Consider the following 20,066-nt stretch of genomic DNA (forward strand, 5'->3'; position numbering starts at 1 on the left):
TTTGTGTATTTAATGTTGAAATTAAGTCAGACATTTGCTTTAGGAGAATAAGTCTAGAGCTTACAAAGTCTGAGACTGAAGGCAGACCTAAACAAAGCAGGAACTCTGGAGGTTTCTTTGAGCAGTGTTGTGGACTGTCTGTGGGTGACAGTTAATGTTATCTTGCTACCCTTGACTGAGATTTCTTTTTTGTTACATACATGTTTCTTTCAGCAGGGACTTGTCTTCAAAATGCCGCTTTTTTCCTCTTTTTCCATCTCCCCTTCTGACTGTCATTTGTTTCTGAAAGTCTGATTTCTGTGCTGTCTGCAGAACAGCCCTTACGCCGCTGCAGTGGTTCTCTTGCAGCTCCTGCCCTGTTTCTCCCTGGCAAAGAAAACGCTTGTGATGGGAACAGATTAACAGAACTTCATGTGAATTACTTTCTGACAGCATAAGACGACTTCTTTCTTTAGAAGTTGTTGTTTACTCATTAAAAACTGTTATATTTTGTCTGCTGTTACTGAGTGTTGTGTGGCTTGACAAACTTGGAATTGTCATTAATTATTATTTTTCTTGCCAAATGTATGCACAGTTTTCAGCAATTAAATGTGTTCATTCAGCAACTTGAACTAAAACTATTCTTGCATCTTCTTCCCTTCTGCCCTTAATTCATGGAGCAGAGTTGTCCTCTCCAAAACATACAAAGAGCAGTAGCTTCTGCAATGTTCTTCAGACGAAATTGTGTTTCAGTTAAGGCAGGGATGTATGATAGGCTGTCATTTACTTTTATATTGCTCTGTATGTCAGCATTACAGTAATGCAACCTGAGGACACTGCGGCAGTTTCCAGTGTGCTGTTGGTAGTCTCCAAAAGCACCATTTGCTAGAAGAATGGCTATTGGTATTCCCATACAGAAATGTTTGGTGCTCGTAACATTTAAAGGATGACTTCAGCTTTATTTAAGATCCTTTATTATGGTTATTGCCTTCTGTAAAAGGGCAGGAAAAAGTGATTTTGTGACTTGTTCAAATAGGTAATGTTACAATTGTCATAAATACTGTTTTTATTAACTCAGCACGGCAATTACTAAAGCCCTGTCTACATTCTTTCACATTAGCCAGGAAATTGTTCTCCACAAAGTTTGTATTAGAAGCGGAGGCAGAAATTAAATAATCAAATTGTGTCTCTTTAGTGCTTGCAGAAACCAGATCTCACCAGTGACACAAAGGACAAGGAATATAAGCCCCACGATATTCCGCAGAGACAGTCTGTTCAGCCATCTGAAACTTGTCCGCCTGCTCGTCGAGCAAAACGCCTAAGCGCAGAGGTGAGATAATCAGGCTTTCTGTGGGCAAACGCTCGTGGTGACCGACCTGGGAATCGCTAATGCAGTGGTAGTTTGCCTAGGCACGTGGCACAACAGGTTTTTAAGGTACAGGTCAAATGTTATTTCGATCTGATCGCTAAATTTATATGCATAGTAAACAGCTGTTTAACTTTTTCTTTGTCATTGTTAAACATACCTAAATATTTATAAAAGCATAAATTATAAATAATACAGTAAGGATTGTGTGATACTTTGAAAAGCGTGTCACTAAGGTTTGGAGTTCTGAGCAGCTCTTCTACTGAAGCTGTTCCACTTATACATTAGTTATGAGTGTGTACGCTATAATAATGTTTTTAGCATGATTATAAATAATAGGGGGCTCATACATTAAAATACAGGTGACATTCTAGAAAGAAGGCTTGTCTTTTGCAGCCTTGATCTGTCGTTTCCTCAGAGGACAGCCTGGGAACAGTAGTTATACTTTAAATGTTTTGGGAGGTTTCTGTAAATCTTTCATGAGTTGAAGCCGGGTGTTGGAGCAGGGAAGGTTTTTGTTACAACATCAGCATTGTTGTATTTCATTTTTCACTCTGAATTCTGTCAATTTGCGACACTTTCACCATGCAGTTTAAGGAAAAAAGTGCATAAAACTAAGTCAGTATGGTTTTGTACAATCAAACAGGATTAATTTTACATGGCCTTAGGAAGTAATATTTAATTGGATAAGCATAAAATTTATTGATTATATCTGCACAGAGCTCTCCAGTGAGGACATATTTTAGGAGATCGTCATGTGTCTCCTTCGTTGCTGGAGAACTGTAATACTGTGACTTCAGTCTTTTCTGGGCTGATGTTCCTGCCTTCGGAGGGTTTACTATTTCTTTTGTTTGAGCAGATGAAGAGTAGGGGAGGCTTATTCCCAGGAGATGGTCTTAGTGGTGACATCATGAGTTAGAAAGGTCATGATTGACTCCCTTTGTTTATATTCCAGATTTCTATTTAAGTTCGTTTCAGCCTCTCTGTTGACTCCCATTGTTCTAGTCTGTGTCGTTATTACTACCAAGTAGTATGGCTTAGTTCTTGCAAGTTCTGCCTATAACTATTCTTAGTTACTAAGTTACAATTAAGGCTTTCTGAAGCTTTTCCACTTAAATACTCGCTTGCAAGTAGATTTATAATTCTGAGAAAACCTCAGTAGTATGTTCTTAAACTTTCCATTCAAAGTACCTGCCTGTGGTTGAAAGGTGCTAGTTCTTGCGTAACCTTTAAAGTTTAACGGCAGGACAAACATATAGGAAAATTTGGGCTGTTTTCTCTGACAGTGGTGTCAGGTGACACTGACTAACCAAGAGTGCGGGTTTTGGTCGTTTCTGTGGGAGCTAACTGTTCCTCCTTAGCCAAAATGCAAGGCTACCCTCTCACTCCTTCCCTGAGCGCTACTGATGTCATGCACCTAATTTCAGTGGAAAGAAAATACTTGATTAAGAATAGAATTGAAACATACAGAGGTAAGGCTGAGTTAAGCAGCATGGGCTGACTTGCTTAGGAAGGAGCTGTGGTGTTTTAAAACAATAACTTCCAGAAGTTAAGATTTGTTAATCAGAGCGTTTCCGTTCCATTTCAGTGCAAAGTCAGCTAAGGTGATTAAATCAGTTTTATTGTCCATTGGAGCTACAAGCAGTTGATTTTTGCACTGACCTGGTTGCAAAGTAGTAATGTTTGGTTAACGTTTCTCGACTTTTTGCTCTAATGAGATATACAAGGATTTCTCAGTGTCTTAAATTGTAAAACCTAAGTCCATTCTCATGTTTACCAGTTTGACGTTTCCTGCTGTTCAAAGTCTAACCATCTACTATAAACCTTTAAAATAACTGAACTACAGGAAAGTACTGTAAATTATTCTTACTAGCAAAAAATACAGCCTGTGGGGATAAGTGTTAGTTTGAACTGTAAGACACACAGTTTTACCTTGCCCTTTCCTACTCGGTGAGTAAACACAGGGGAAAATGTAATTAGAAAGGAAAAGGACAATGAGAGTCATGGGCTGGTTTTGAAATGCAAAGGATTTAGATGCTTGATGTGGAAAAGATAAGTGTAAAAAGACCAGAACAATGTTGTGGATGTGAAAGGGAGACGAATCGATATGATAAAAGGCTCATGCTGAAAAAAAGAGCTGCTCTTGTGAAGCTAAATCTAGGCTTAAGCACAGAATATGGATGTAGCCCATAGAAGTTAAAGATGCAGAAAATGGGGCAACTGTTACTGCCTTGCTTGAGGATCCAGTATTACTAAATATGATGAACAGCATTTTTTGGCATATCGTAAGCAATGGGACCCCTGCCTGGTCTCATGGAGACAGTCATTTTGACAAAGAGAACACAAAAAGTGAAGGGGGAAATAATGTCAAAATCACCTCAGAAAAATCCAAAACAAACAAGCACGCCTAAAAAAAAAAAAAAAAAAAAAACACAAACAAACCCCAAAGAGAACAACAAGAAACCCCAACCCTTCGAATACCCCCTGTTGCATTCGGGCTGGAGGTCATGCTTTTCGAACTAGGCCAACCAGTCCCATTATTTGGGGTTCAGGGAGTGGTTGATAGTGGACTTGAGTGAGTAGTAAGAGAGCAGTTGCATGACCTCATTTCCTTAAGAAATTAGGCTTAAAAAATACAGTGTTGGAGAAATCCATCTTTACGCTGAGGGATTTGAGAATTGTTCTCCCACAATCTCAAAACTTCAGGGAAGAAATATAAGAATTAAATGGAAAAACGTTATTCTGTGTTGAAAGCTCTGCAATACAGCAACTGAATTCCCTGCTTAGAAGGCCAGAGCATATTCTGCTTCTCAAGAGTAAAAGAAAATCTATGAAAATCCAAAGTTCCTTGCTCCTTTGCTTCTTATCAAGTTCCACCGAAATCAAGCTAAAAAGATGGTGTTATTGGCACAGGCTCTTTGTAGGATTTTCTTTCAAATCTCTTTATGTTGTTCCCTGTATTGTTTCTCTCTGAACTCTTTTTAAATAATTGAATACAAGTATTTCAGAAATTCAGGTTGCCTTTTCAGATTTATTTGGTTTTAAGTATAAAATAGTTCTTTGAGTTTAAGTGAAGTCCTCTAAGTCTTTATCTGACTTCCATCTGCCTTGCTTTTTCCTTCAACAAGTCAGATTACAAGTTTGGAGACCTCCATTGTACCTCACTGAAGTCTTTGTGTCTCACATTGGCTTGTTCTCTGAACCTTTGACGTCCTCTCTTGGCATTTATCAGAGTGGATTAAGACTTGTATGCAGAAATACTTTTTGAATTTGGAAATCAAAATTATCTTTTCCTGGTTCTTTTCTCTTGCGAGTATTGAAATGTGTATTTCAAAACCTCGCAGGGTCTGCCACCAAAGCTACTCAGCTGTAGAGACCTGCAGAGAATCATTTAGGTCTTAATGGGTGCTCTCTTGTTAGGACTTTGGGTGTTGGGCATCGGCATTTCTCGTCTCCAGAGCCAAAGCAGCTCTGAGGGGCGGGAGGAGTTGGGCGCAGGTTGGATCTCTCTGCATGTGCAGCCTTTCCAGAATCGTTTGTTGGTCTGTATTTGGGCAAACAGCCGTGAGTTCAGATGGCAGCCAACCGGTCACATCTCCCGAGTAACAGGCAAAATGGCCTCAAGTTTCTCCAGGGGAAGTTCAGATTGGATATTAGGAAAAATTTATTCACAGAAAGGGCTGTCACGAGGCACTTGGTGGTGTTTAGAAGCCAGGTAGCTGAGGGGCGTGTTTTAGTGGTGGTTTTGGCAGTGTTGGGTTGACGGTTGGACTCAATGGTCTGCAAGTTCCTTCCAACCTAGACTAGCCCGTTCTAGACCATTATAGGACATGACTATTTATTTATTTATTCGTTATAGGACTGATTTTCTTCTGTGGGGTTTTTTTTTCCTCTTTTAAGGCAACCAATATTAAAACTGAATCTGACGCTCCAGAAGCCAGAACTCACAACCTGAGACGTAGAATGGGATGTGCACCTCCAAAGGGTGAAAACGGTGAGTGGCAAGTGGGGAGTGAAACAAAATGTGAGTGCAATTTCTGTTACTTTGGACAAACTGATTTTAAAACCAGAGTTAAATTCAGCAGTTGGAACAATTCAAAGTATTTAAAAAACCACTTCTATTGACTGAATTTTAAAATTGGAATTTATTGTAAAAGTTCTTTTATGGCTTTGAAATCTTTCTGGGTTTTTTTATAAGTGGTTTAGTTTTCTTGGAGAAGATCTTTTCAGTTGGCAAAAAAATTCTGCTTTTTTTAAACTTCAGTGCCTCTTATGGCACAATTAGAAATGAGATTTGAGGCATATCTCTATTTTGTATTTTAAATAGCTAGCATCAATCCACTAGTTTTAAATAAATGTAAAAGAACGTAAAGATACATTCTCTTTTAAGAGTGTATCGGATTTCAAACACTTTTAGGAAAGAATTTGAATTTGAAATCAGGAAATTAAACTCATGAAGGCAGAAGATAGTATGTTGTGAACCTAAGGATAAAGTTCCCATAATAAGATTTTTTTAAATTGCTTCTATCAATAGTCCTTAGTCTGTTGTTATCTGTCCCTAAGAAGTAATAATTTCCGACTGAGAAATGTTTAATGCCATCAAACAGAAGAATAAGCTTGTTGACAAATAATTTGTCAAGCAAATATAGGAACCGTTTACAACTATTTAATAATTGAAATTAACTAAGCAGTTTGTCAGTCTCCTTTGTTCGTTCAAAATCTTTTTTTCAAGAATTCGTGTAGATTGGGGTCTTATTTAATTTGATAATTTTTTTTCTTTAAGGAGTTTCTCTAGGCATTAACTCCCCTTCGCCCCCAAAGAGTGGGAGGAAAAGCTGTAGACAGTTTTTTAGTACTTAAGTTTCTGATCAACGTAGACGTTCTTCTCTTTAATGTCTTTGTTAGCTCTTGGACTCCAAGAAACACTTCAGGTTGTTTCATGTCCAGGTGTCAAGGTCTCTAGCTCACTTGTAACTTCAGTGAAGAGCTTCATTGTCCCCTTGGCTTCAGTGCCAGAGCCCTGGGATTCTCCACACTGTTGTGTGGATTTGGGGGTGTGGTGTGTGGTTTTTTGTGGTTTTTTTGTTTGGTTGCTTGGTTTTTTTGTAATGTCAGGAATGGGGACTTGAGTAGAACCATGCCTGAATTAGGAGTGTAAGAATGTAGAGGAACGGCTTCTTTGTCAGGCCGTTCCTGCTGCATGCTCATCTCTGACGGTACGTTTTCATGAAAGCGAAAGCTACAAGACACTGAAGTGTGGAGATCATCGTAGGAAGCTGTAGTGTTGTTCGTGTCTCCATGTGACATGTTGCTGTAAAATTGATGGAGTAATTCAACCATATTTGTTAACACCACATAGAAACAAAATAATAATGTAATTCAAATTAATTTAAATAGGATTTAAAATACCCACTCAAAAAATGTGGGCTGTGATAGTCATTGCTAGCTCATGATGGCATCCTTGTTTTTTCTGATACCAGCTTCTGTAGGCATTGCAGGTGTTCAAATCTTGCCTTAAGCTGACTGAAGCAAGCGTGTGTAAGTGATAACGACTCAACAAATCGCTGAGTGATGCAGTCTAACAAGTAATAACAGATACAATAAATAATAACAAGTAATGCTAAACATTAAAACATTTTGTAATACCCTCATTTTTTGTTCTGTTTTGCCAGAAAAGGAAATGCATAGCACAGTGAAACTTCCCGAGAAGCGAGAACATGCTGGGGAGCCAGAGAAAGACAAATCCAAAGTCCGATCTAAAAAACCCACTAATGCTGTGAGTACACCCTGCCTTCCTGCTGCTTCATATTGATTCCACGTGTTTCTGGGTTTCTCCTGGGCGCATACTGAAATCTCATGTCATTCGTATCACACTAAAGACTCTTGTGTTCTTCGTGTGACCCTGTGGTTGAAACAAAGTGGTATCTGTGCCTGCTGGAATATACGTACTCATAAAGCTTCATGCTGTTACAATATAAAATATTATAAAATACAAAAATAACAGGATAGTTAAGCTTCACTATGTATTACTTAAGGTAACTTGTTTTCTGTCTCCCAAGTACAGTCTCAAAATAAGCATTTTGAAAGAAGAGTCCCAATAGAAGTGGTTCTTCCGTGAACTCACCTCTCTCCCTATTGCTCTTCAAGGGAGCTTCATGCCAGCTTTGGCACCCGGTTCTCCAGCAGAACTACCACTTATCCCGCAATTTCAGCACCAACTTGGAAGCTTTGTTATTCAAATGCTTCTTAAAGGACCAACCCTGTTCCTGCTCCAGCTCCCCACACACCACCACCCCCCCTCCAAAAAAGACCCCAAACTGAAAGCAATGGTAGTTTGTTTCACTTTTGAGAAGACGATACTGAGATGCCTTCTGTCCGTGCCACTGCTCGGGTCCTTCCTAAAACCAAAAATGTTCTTTGTTTAAGAACTCTTGCAACTCTTGTTGTCCTTCCTTAAATTATAGAGGGGGATTATTTAAACTTAAGTATTTTGTGTTTGCTTGTCTCATTTTCATTTCAGAGATTAAGTTAAAATAAGCTTTGTCAAATGTCACAGATGACTTGAGTTACCAAACTGCTCACCTGAAGTGCTCAAATTCCCACTCTGACAATTTTTTGTTACAGGTGGATTTGTATGTCTGTCTCTTATGTGGCAGTGGTAACGATGAGGACCGTCTCCTGTTGTGTGATGGCTGTGATGACAGTTACCATACTTTTTGTTTAATTCCACCCCTTCATGATGTTCCCAAAGGGGACTGGAGATGTCCCCAGTGTTTGGCTCAGGTAATCCGACAAACCGTAAAAGTTAGGCTGAAGGTTATTTCTTATTTTGTGGTGGTTTTGGTTTTTGTTTTTAAACGTGATCCTAGGGATTGAAAATACAATTTGTTATTACTTAAGGTTGTGCAAACAAGGCAAGAGAGGGTAAAGCTAAAATGAAGACTGGGCGTGCTTCAAATTGGAAAGCGATCAATATTTTGGAGCCAAAAATTGATGTGCCTTTAAAGAATACAGTGGATTTCAATTGGCACCTTTCCTCTGTATTTCAAATTGGAGTCTCACTGGGTGTTTCAATGTAGAGGTCTATGCATCTTTTTTTTGCTTAGCTCTACCAGAGGAAGGAGAAATTAGGCATATTAATTAATGCTTATTCAGATTTATAAATATTGTGAATTAAGCAGAGTAGTTTCTTCTTCTGACCTGTGTGACTTGGGGCAGTCACTTAATTTCAGTCAGGTGCTGTAATAGTAGCCCATCTGTGTAAAATCTGAGCACAGATTGTCTTATTAATGCATTATAGAAATAATTATCTTTTCAATTGCAGGAGTGTAACAAGCCTCAAGAAGCATTTGGTTTTGAACAAGCAGCAAGAGACTATACACTTCGCACGTTTGGAGAAATGGCAGACGCATTCAAGTCAGACTATTTTAACATGCCAGTACATGTATGTTCATGTATTTATCCTGATGCCATAATGTTGATTTCAGTTTTTGTGCTTAGTTAAAACATACAACTTTTGAGGGGGAGGGGGGAATTCCGGCTTTGAATGGGATGAAATCCCAAATCAGAAGTTCTCATTTACATCAGTGAATCCTTGTTCTTGCTAAGGTCGTGGTTTCTTGTTCCACTGGCTTCTTGGGTTTTGGTTATTTTCACTTTTGAAGAAGTTTCTGTAGGGAAGAGTATACTCTGTCACCCATTCTTAAGAGAACAAAGCAGCAGCACGTCCTGAGCGGAACCACATTGCTGCTGCATTTTTTTTTCCTCATGTTGAAACAATTTTGAAAGGGGGAAATGCTTTAAGCTATTGGAGGTTCCTCCCTGAGGTAGCTTCTATGCACGTGCTTTTATATACTGATTCCTCAGTGTATCCTCCTTGTTTTTCTTCTCACCTAGATGGTCCCCACTGAGCTGGTTGAAAAAGAATTCTGGAGACTTGTTAGTACCATCGAAGAGGATGTGACAGTAGAATATGGAGCTGATATTGCTTCAAAGGAATTTGGCAGTGGCTTCCCAGTTAGGGGTGGGAAATTTAAAGTTAGACCGGAAGAAGAGGTAGGTCTTTATTAGTTCATAGTGTATGATCGTATTGCAGTTCTTCATTAAATAAGACTCTTTGGTTCAAAGCACAATACTGGGACTGGGTTGCAAAGTGTTTGTTTGGTGTATCTGGCACAGTTCTTGAAGAGGAGAATTACATCAGAGTTTTGAATAATCAGAATTTGCTGTGTTTAGACGTTAAAAGCCACAGGTTTATCCTGTAAGTTATTTATTAATTTCCAAACTAAAAAAAAGGTCTCATTTCAACAAAGCAAGTCAGATAAGGTTTGTGAAAGGAGCAAAGACAATGGTGGTTTTGTTTTTTGATTCATTGACCTGTTTCTTATAGTTTTCAGTTGGGAAAGATGCTTTTCTTTTGTTGCTCTTTTGGCAGTTTTACCTTCTTGGGTTTTTTACTTCATGTTTTATAAACCTGTGACTGTTCTGTTCAATTTTCAGGAATACCTTGATAGTGGCTGGAATTTAAACAACATGCCTGTGATGGAGCAGTCTGTTCTTGCTCACATCACTGCAGACATATGTGGAATGAAATTACCCTGGCTATACGTAGGAATGTGCTTTTCTTCATTTTGTTGGCATATAGAAGACCACTGGAGCTATTCGATTAACTATCTGCATTGGTGAGTTTGAGGAATAAACTCAGCCTGAGAAGCAATCTCCCTTTCATTCCCCCTTCCCCTTTTTAATTAGTGGACTAAACCAGATTCATAGAGTTCAGACCAGAATAACTCCCGCAGTCCTGCAGCAGCGGGGTTAATTTGACACACTGCATTGATCTGCTTTTGGACAAGAGGTCGTATTTTGGAAAGAGACATCCATTCCCAGTTTTAAAAAAATCCATAAGAGATGCAGCAAGTACTCCATCAAATGTTTTATTATGCTCAATATAAAACTATAAACCATGCAAGTTTTTTTTAAAAAATCATCTAGCTTCAACTAACAATCTTAGGATCCTGCATATTTTTTTGTCTGTTAGATAGATCATTCTGTCATAAATCCTCTCATCAAGCAAACACTCGTCAACTGTAATCAGGACAGATCTTTGCCATCCCTCTGATATTCTAAACAGATTGAACTTCTTAAACTTCTCACCTTACAACAGCTTTTCTAGAGTTTGAATTATTCTTGTCACTCTTCCTGAAACCTGTCAAGCTCTTTCCCTTTCCTTGGTCACGTAAGTATTCCAGCAAAATGGTAGAACGACATCCCAGCTACTCTTCAGTAGATTTTCTTTTTGGTCAGTTATTCGATCCCTGCTCCTTGGAATAGCTGCTGCTGTAGCACAGTCCAGGTAGTCAGTGCCTTAATTCAGTTGCTTTCTTAGTACTTGGCATTATTAAAACAAGTGTTTGAGTGAGGCAAAGTAAATGGGTGGTCAGAATTACGTTGCAAAAATTATCTTCTTTACCATTAGTTGCCTTTGTTGTCTGTCTCTTCAGTCACGCTGAAAACTGGGAAGGAGAGGAGTCTTTTTGTTTGCGGTAGAAACTCCAATTCTTCTAGGATAGCTTCCCTCACTATTGTTAGAATGGCATTACGTCCTCCATAATTTGTCCTGAATTGCGTTAGTGTTTGCAGTGAAGGCCAGAAAGATGCCTAAGTGCATACGTGTGTATGTGCCCACACGTGTACATACATTCACAGACCCATGTGAAAGTTGCCCTGCCTGCTTTTAATTTAGTTCTCCTCCAGCATGAAAGTCCTTAACATCTTTTCTTTTCATTTACAGATATTCTTCTGGTTTTCCCTTCCCTTGGGTTCAAGTCTGGGATGTTTTAGCTTATGTGAGAGCAATGTGTAGTTGAGGTTAATGCTGTCCTTGGCCAGAGGAGTCAATCTTAATGACATGCCACTGAAGAGACAATGCTCCGAACTCTGAAAAGACTTCAGAGGCAGGACTTGTTCTTGTGGAATACTAGGGATGGCACGTCCATCTTCAGTGCTTCCTTGTGCCTTGAAAGAGCTCGTATCCTGATACAGTATTTTGAGCAGACAGTCCCAAGTGAACAGCAGCAGACCTTTCACAGGGCTGAAGGCAGTAGTTCTGCTGCATGACTAAATCCTGTGTTAGTTCTTGAAGTGGTAAAAGGGGAAAAGATGCTTGCAAATAAATAAGGTGTGAGTCCTGGTCAGAGGAAGAATTACCATCCTTGATGCTAGTATTTCTAAAGGCAGGAATGTGGAGCTGTCAGGCAGCAGTGCAGAAAGAACTGTCACCGTCATCCATTCTGCAGCTTGCTGCCTTCATCCATTGTGCCTTATCCATTGGAATTCTAGCTTTCGCTCTTATCTGTTCTTCTCAAGTCCAGAGGCCCCTGGTACCAATACCCTGGTCCAAGTTTTAGCATAGTTCATAACTGCTATCACTCATTCCTGGGCACTGACGTATGTCATGGAGCAGAATTCTTGACTAACCCAGTATTGGGTCAGGACACAGGACAGTTGTTAGTTGCCTCTGTGGCAGGTCTTCATGAGTTCATGGAATTGTTCCAAGATGATAAGGTCCAAGACTGTATAGTCATTGAACACTGCGTAGTGATGGCTCTACTTGTGCTTCTCCTTGTGATACCACTGTGACTGCCCTTCCACAGTCCCTCCTGCTAGCTGTCCTCTTCACCATGACGGAGGTGCTGTTTGAGTACAGGAATAAGCTCCTAGGTATGAGGGATATGCTTTTGGATTCATGCTTCACTCTCTTCTTCTGGAATCCTCCTAACTGCTTCATGATTTGTGGAAAAAGAGAACACTGTTGGGTCAGCTTTAGTCTGCCAGCTCTTCAGGAGTCTTGGGAGAAGGTGATTTGTCTGTTACCTTCTTTTCTAAATACCTTTTCTAATATCGTATAAAGCATTGGAATGCATTTTCATCTTTCTGCTGCAGTGACCCCGCTTCTTTGTAAAACTGAAATGATATCTGCTGGAACACATCTGCATAACCTTAGTTTTCTCAACTGGCTTGCATTGGGTTAAGCTGTTGCTAAAAGTTCTTTGTTCCTACTCTAGATACGGATTATTTTTTTTCCTTGATATCTTTTGCATAATTTGGAAGTTTAATTCCTACTTACTATATGTTGCTTTTATGGCAATTATGCACAAGACAACTGATCCGAGAGGGAGTTTGTGTTCATGGTAAGAGACAAACGGCTTACGTTTCAAAGTTGTGCTGGAATCAGCAGAATTTCACTGAGGACTTCTTCAGTCTTTTTTTTTTTCCCCAGATTATTTTAAGTAATGTGCTCAGAAACGTAGGCAGTTAAAAAATTTAGGTCCGGAGGAGGGACCTGTGTAAAATGTGAAGATTCAGGAAGGTACAAAAATCTTTGCATTCCTTCCTGGTGGTATACCCCTCTCTTGACATGGTGTGTTTTAAAGCAGAAGACTGAAAATGTAACTTACAAGATTGCTTATATTTAACTTTTTTTAATAATCTTGCAGGGGGGAGCCTAAAACGTGGTATGGAGCCCCAGGGTATGCAGCTGAACAGCTGGAGGATGTAATGAAGAAGCTTGCTCCAGAGCTATTTGAATCTCAGCCAGATCTCTTGCACCAACTTGTCACCATAATGAACCCGAATACTTTGATGGCCCACGGAGTGCCTGTATGTTGTTGGACTCCTGTGCTACTCCCCCAAACCCAACCCTCTTTCGTTTGCACTGAATTCCACTTCAAAGCTGATGATTGAAGCCACTTTTATTACAGGGATGGTGCGGTAGTTTCCAAGTGGGTTGTATCCTCCTTGTCTAGTATAACATGCCAGTATGAACAGATGGGCAATGGAATCATTGCTTTTGGAATTGCTTGGCAAACTCTTCTCTGGAGATCCACCTTAGTGTATTTCTATTTCTGTCTCTCAGCTGGGAAGTTTAGTCTTGACCTTTGAAACAATGGCAGGAGCTCTTTGTATGTCTGTCTAATCAGACACAATTTATTATTTTTTTTGGCATAGAGTTTCTGGCAAGTGGCCAAACTCCATTCTTGCTTTATTTGTCATCCACATCCTCTTAGTTTTCCTGGATTCTTGGGTATTTAAAAACATTTTTTCATCAATTTTCATCATATTCCATGCTAGGTTATTCATGGGAATTATGTCCCTTTACAACTTCATTAGCTTTTGACTAGCTGACCTTGGGACTTAAAGGAAAATCTGGAAAAAGTGGCAAAATTTGTGGTGTGTACTATGCTGTGAGAGACTCCAAAATTGAAAGGTGCAGGAAGACCTGCCTGCTTTCATGCTGATTTTGTAGCACCAAAAGTATTTGATTTACAGCAGCATGAACTTCTGAGTAGGTTTCAAATTTCTCTTCCCCTTCAGCTGCACACGGAGGAAGGCCTTGCCTGTGTAACTGCGCAGGGCTAGCAAAGTGTGAAAGGCACCGACAGCCGGCAGAAAATGGCTGAGCGTGCGGGTACGGCTGAATTGAAACCCCTTTGCTTTCTAGGGTTTTATATGATGAGTTACCAAATGCCCATTGTAATTCTTGGGCTTATGTTTTAAAACTATCCAAAGTCATCAGAGCAGTTGCTAGGAACTGGAAATCCATCACAGCCTTCGGTTCTGTTTAGGTTTGACCTAATGCTTGTCTGTCTCGTCTCCTAGGTTTATCGAACCAATCAGTGTGCTGGAGAGTTTGTGATCACCTTCCCAAGAGCTTATCACAGTGGCTTCAATCAGGGTTTCAATTTTGCTGAAGCTGTGAACTTCTGCACAGTTGACTGGGTATGTTCCAGAACCAGTTCTTCATTAAGGATGCAGTTCCAAAGCGGTTCCTGGCTGGTGTACAGCCGTAACTTACTGCTGGTACACAAATCTAGCCCACAGATCAGAAGGAACCTGTTACCTTCAGCAAAGCATTCTGCTTCCAGTATTTCTTGCATGTAGTGAACTGTGGGCTTTCTCCGGTTCCTAAGATTCGGTTTGAAATTATACATTAGGGCTGATGGATCGTTTACAGCAGGAGGTAGGCACGGTCCTGGGCATGCCCAGAATACGAGAAGCACCAGTGCTGCTGGAATCTGCTCCTTCTGTGTCCCTCAATTCCATTCAACTTGACAAGAGCTGGGTTGAAATTTTTTTGTTCGTTGCACTGGGAATTCTCCAGGAGGTGTTTCTACACCTGAAAAAGAAAGCCGACTTGGATTTCTTGGACTACTTTTCTACTTCAGCTTCTGTGATTAAATTGGATGGTATATTAAGAACAATTAAAGACCTTGATAGTCCTCCTGGGGGGGAAGAATAATAACAGGAATTGCATCTGATGTGAGTATATCCTCTTGGATAGCGGAGGTGCTGTAGGTTTTTGGGGACAAATACCTTAATGAGAAGTGAACAGGAAGTTTTAATGTTCAAACAAAAGGTTTACAGACCAGTATTTTACTCCCAGTAAGCTTTGTTCAGCTCATTGAAACAAGGGAGACAGGCACACATTACAATTACTAGTTCATAGTAATTTATTAAGTTTTTTGTCTTTTTTGAAATAAAAACAAATGGAGGATATTTGTGCCAAAGTTAACAAGTAGTCATTTCTCATTCTCAGCAGATTTCTCAGACGCGTGGCATTGCCTGATCTCAGAAAGATCCTTTGAAGCTACTGATACTTCAGATTACTAGTCTTCTGATTTATTTTTTTTTCCCCAAAAAGGTCTTAGCTATTTCTAAATATCGCCCATGAAAAAATGTTGCTAGATTTAAAAAACATAACTTAGAAGTAGGAGATGACTAAAACTGGAAGAAAGCTTTCTGCGTTGTGCTGTAGGTGACCCTGCTCTGGCAGGGGGTTGGACTAGATGATCTCCAGAGGTCCCTTCCAACCCCTGTCATTCTGTGGCCGTGTTCGCATATCGGCTGGTTTTCCTCTTGTCCTTCCATGAATTTCATACCGGAGTCTAACATGTAACATCATCGTAACCTAAGCATCACTATCTGCCGGGTCAGTGACAACCTTAAAGCAGTGAGTAACCTGCCCAGCCCAGAATGAATTGTTCAGTCTGCCTGGGGTTAGTTAGGGGCTTTAATGGTTCATGGAGTCAGCAGTTTCTCAGGCTGCAGCACTGTTCACGTCCTACATGAAACAGCCATATCATTTGAGAAGAAGGTCCAGCGTGCCCTGCCGCCTGCTGTCGGGGCATCCCTCCAGTGGCAAGAGTAGGGCAAGCGTACGTACTCTTCCCTTGATGCTTCTCCAGTCTCTGTGTGTTTTTTAGCTTGCGTCTTCCTGAGCCTACAGTGGTTTAGTGATTTAGTTACCCCTAATAACGATCTCTTCCAGATAGCACATTTCCCCTGTGACCCTAACTAAACAGCTTGCATCCGCGGTGTCCACTGTAAAAGAGTTATAAGCAGTCCTGGTTTACAAGAACTCCGGGTCTTGATTTCTCTAGTTTGACATTCTGAATTACGAATGGTTTTGCTAGAAGGACTTGACTGGGCGTTTTATGTGGATAGTTTTTGGTTAGTAGCATAAAAAGTTAGTATCTTAATGTAACTTTCAAAATTAACTCTTCATTTATTCAATGTGTTTCACTGCAGCTACCATTGGGTCGCCAATGTGTGGAACATTACCGTCTGCTAAACCGTTACTGTGTGTTTTCTCACGATGAGATGATCTGTAAAATGGCTTCCAAAGCAGATGTTCTTGATGTTGTGGTAGCATCTATGGTTCAGAAAGACATGGCTATTATGATTGAAGATGAGAAGAGGTTGCGTGAGAAGGTTGATAAACTGGTGAGTTGGAGGAAATAATATTATAATGAATAAAAGAACTGTTAAAACAGTAGTGTGAAAACACGCTGGGACTTGTACTGTGTTGTCAACGGCTTAGAGCTACGTAGTTAGTACCTTCCTGAGTAGCATTGTTGATTTCAGAGAACCATTTGGGTAAAGAATCATTTATCGTGCATCTTGTTTTAGTATCTGCCCTTTAGTATTGTTCAGAACGCCTCTTTTATAGCAGTATTTGTTCTTTCAGTAGTCAGAATAGCTGATTGCTCATTAACCAAGATTTCTGTCTACCTGGTTTTTAATATCTTATTTCTGAACTTCATTATTCTCTCGATAAATTTAGCTTCTGGTGTTCGAGCTTGGAATCATCACCTCTTCATTAGACCTTGAGGTGATGTAACACACTCTTTTGCAGGGAGTGACTGACTCGGAGCGAGTGACCTTTGAGCTGTTTCCTGACGACGAGCGACAGTGCTTAAAGTGTAAAACCACCTGCTTCATGTCTGCTGTTTATTGTCCGTGTAAACCTGGGTTATTGGTGTGCTTGTACCATGTTGAGGATCTCTGCTCCTGTCCCATCTACAAGTATAAACTGGGGTAAGCTTTAGATAGCAAACGATACTGTGTTCTGGAGATATTTCTTTTATGTGTAGACAGTGCAGGTCGATAATCCAGCGCCTGCTCTGTTTTGTCAATGGTGCTAGTCTCAGTGTTCTGTTCTCTCAGCCCTTTGCAAATATAGTGCCCCCAAAACAAAGCGCCTTTTTTGTGCTCGTATACAAGGGCTCTTTCTTTTCAGCATTCCTCTCTTCTTGCTCTATAATAGGAAAAATTGCTGGATAAGTTAGTTTGCCTTTTTATTTATAGCAATAAGGTCATCATGCCTTACATCTAGTCCTTGCCGAGTAATATCTTTTCGCTTTTGTTAGCTTTCCTTCCTGTTGTCATCTTTCCTTTCCTGTTGTTTGTTGCATCTTTGTCTGACGTGAATGTCGCTTGTCCTAAGACAATTTCACAGTTGCTTCAATTCGTGATGTTGAAGTTGTTTTTCCAATTGCCATGCTGAAGCTGTCTTAGGAGGAGCGTGGTGTGGCTGTAGGCTGGTCTCAGTTGCATGAGCCTGGTGCCCCGTAGAGCATTTCTGTGTTGTATGGACAGGCACATCCTGATGCCCCTCCCTCCCACCCTCCTGCTCTCCCCTGGTTTTTGCTGAAGAGTTGGACTTCTGTGCTTCTTGTAGGTACCGCTACACCCTGGAGGAGCTGTATCCGATGATGAACGCACTAAAGATGCGTGCGGAGTCATACAACGAATGGGCTTCCAATGTTAATGAAGCTCTGGAGGCAAAAATTAACAATAAAAAAAGTAAGTATCTTATCTTTTTGTCTGCAACACATAATTTTAAATGGCTAATTTTTCAGTTTTTATTTTCTGAACCTTAGCAACTTTTGTCTTATGTGACAATCAAAAGAAATCATCTATAATTTCATGATTTAAAGTAAATATTTTAGGTGTTATAGTCCCAGAAATTATGCTAAGCTATCTCTGTGTGAGAAGATTGTAAATCACTTTGAATCAAAATATAACTAAAGTTGAAATAGAAATATATTTAATGTGTTGTGTTATTCAGCCTTACCACTTAAAATCCACCACAAAGGGGGACTTTTATAAATTTAGTATCTTTCCCAAAAGGTCTCGTCAGTTTTAAGGCTTTGATAGAAGAATCAGAAATGAAAAAGTTTCCTGACAATGATCTACTGCGACACCTCAGACTGGTTACGCAGGATGCAGACAAATGTGCCTCGGTGGCACAGCAGCTTCTTAATGGCAAAAGACAAACCAGGTAAATGTTACTATGTGTGTTTGCAACACAACTGAGTCACTGAGGATAGATGCCAGTGGCCAGTGATAGATGCCGGTGTTCTGTAAGACTGAAAAATGAAAGCGATCTTCCTGTCTTCTCAAGAGAGCCATCTTTTACAGGGAGATTCACCTTTACTGCATGTAATAAGTTAAACATCCCGAGCTTTCAGTCTCTTCTTCCTCTGTGTTTGACAGTTGGGCAGTAAGTGTTCCCCGAAAGGAGAAATTGGTGTGGTATTTTCAGGCAAAGCAACACCCAACAAGATACAGTCTTTGTGCCTTGGGGACTGAAAATCTGTCAGTGGTGCTTATGTCAGTAGATTCATTACACTTTATGGCTTGTGTAAAAGTAAAGCGTTGTAGCTTTCTGAGCTGATGACGATGGGAATACTGCATGAGATCTCTGAAAAATACTTGCTCTTTCTTTGGCAGCACTTACGTTAAATCTTTTAGACAGGTTATTTGACTGAGGAATTTGAAGACAGGGCAGTGTTTGGGTAACGCATGCCTTGTGAGCTGGATGTCTGGCTGCCTGGTCCTGCTAGCACTTACTGTGTCTGGAACGAGTTGAAAGGAGACAGAAGATCCAGAAGGACAAGGCCAGGTCTCCTCATTGCATCAGTTGGTGGCTGTGTTGGTGTATTAGCTTTTCTCTTGGAGATCACAAACCACCATCTTCTGTTGCAGATTCTCCACCCAGACTTAAAATGGCTGTATCTAGTCTCTTGGGATGATGGGATTCTAAGAAAATCTTGGGTTTATATATGTGGAGGACAATATTGTTCAAGCCCAACAATCTTAATAGCATGAATTACTTCAGGAAAACCCGTTTCTCTCTTTTCCCATCTGGACAACTTTTGGCTGTCTCTGCTGCTTTGAGCAACGTGGTGGTTTTTTTCAGAGCAGTTGCTCTTCGTGCTGGTGTAACCACGTGTGTGGCTTCTGCACATTGCCTGCTTCAGCGGGTGTCTTGGAGCTTGTCACTCCCTGTGTTCTTACAGTACCTCAGCAGGAGACTTTGGCAGCAAAATATTCAACTACTGTTTAGACATTATTTTTGTAGCTGTGATTTCCCGTCCTGGTCATAGAATTGTTTAGGTTGGAAAAGACGTTTAGGATCATCAAGTCCAACCGTTAACCCAGCACTGCCAGTTTACCAGCACTACCCCATGTCCCTCAGCACCATGTCTGCCCGGCTTTTCAGTACCTCCAGGGATGGTGCCTCAACCACTTCCATGGGCAGCCTGTTCCAATGTTTGATAACCCTTTCTGTGAAGAAATTTTTCCTGATATCCAATCTAAACCTCCCCTGGCGCAACTTGAGGCTGTTTCACTTGTCCTATTGCTTGTTACGTGGGAGAAGAGACCGACCCCCACAAAAAACAGTAAAACATCATAGCCCATAAACCAGCCTGTGTTGTACCTGAGACTTGGAATTTATTTTATTGTTCAGCTTACTATGGATTTTGGAACTCCCAACATGATCTTGCATATCCTTTAAAAATACCTATTTTTAACATGGAATGGTAAATTAAAACTTGTTTTATAGTGTTCACATTCCAGTCATGCTGGCATATCCTGCTGGGACGTTGTTTTCCTCTTTTGTTTAAACGACATGCTGTGGATGAAATTGGAGCCAGCACTTCAAGGGCTTGCTTTCCTTTTCTGTTCAGGGTTCTCAGACCTAGTTAACATTGGCTTGAGTTTAGAGAGGTTTTTAATATTAGCCAATTTGTTAACACTTATAAGCCACTCATTTGATACAAAGCTTTTAGATAAAAATGAAAACGATGATTTCAGCGAAAGAGGATTTTTCAGAAGTGCCTACACGACCTGTAAATATAAAACCCATTCAAAAGTGGGATTTGTTCTCTTTTGGTGTGGGCATGGGCAGAGCTTACTGCAATAGCTATTGCAACACGACTGAATAGTTTATCCACAATTGCTTTGTGTTCTGGAAAAAAGCCTAATTTTATTTCATAATAACCAGTGCTCTTCCAAGGCTGAGTAGTTGTTCCAGAATACTATTTAATATGAAAGAGTGTTTTCAACAATAGCTATTCTGCTATAGCTAACCAAA

General features: G+C 40.2%; 1 protein-coding gene across 1 annotated transcript in view; it reads left to right on the top strand.

Annotated features, from left to right (window-relative positions):
- Positions 1-20,066, top strand: part of KDM5B (lysine demethylase 5B) — a 55,957-nt gene that overhangs the window by 19,963 nt on the left and 15,928 nt on the right. Inside the window, exons 5-17 of the mRNA XM_063356450.1 lie at positions 1,175-1,309; positions 5,246-5,339; positions 7,018-7,121; positions 7,970-8,128; positions 8,670-8,789; positions 9,242-9,400; positions 9,845-10,026; positions 12,841-13,003; positions 14,003-14,122; positions 15,932-16,126; positions 16,539-16,720; positions 17,364-17,488; positions 17,816-17,966. Coding sequence (XP_063212520.1) covers positions 1,175-1,309; positions 5,246-5,339; positions 7,018-7,121; positions 7,970-8,128; positions 8,670-8,789; positions 9,242-9,400; positions 9,845-10,026; positions 12,841-13,003; positions 14,003-14,122; positions 15,932-16,126; positions 16,539-16,720; positions 17,364-17,488; positions 17,816-17,966 — 1,889 coding nt within the window. The remainder of the gene's footprint in view (positions 1-1,174; positions 1,310-5,245; positions 5,340-7,017; positions 7,122-7,969; positions 8,129-8,669; positions 8,790-9,241; positions 9,401-9,844; positions 10,027-12,840; positions 13,004-14,002; positions 14,123-15,931; positions 16,127-16,538; positions 16,721-17,363; positions 17,489-17,815; positions 17,967-20,066) is intronic.

Source organism: Chroicocephalus ridibundus, chromosome 20, assembly GCF_963924245.1.
Source record: "Chroicocephalus ridibundus chromosome 20, bChrRid1.1, whole genome shotgun sequence".
Classification (NCBI taxonomy): Eukaryota; Metazoa; Chordata; class Aves; order Charadriiformes; family Laridae; genus Chroicocephalus; species Chroicocephalus ridibundus.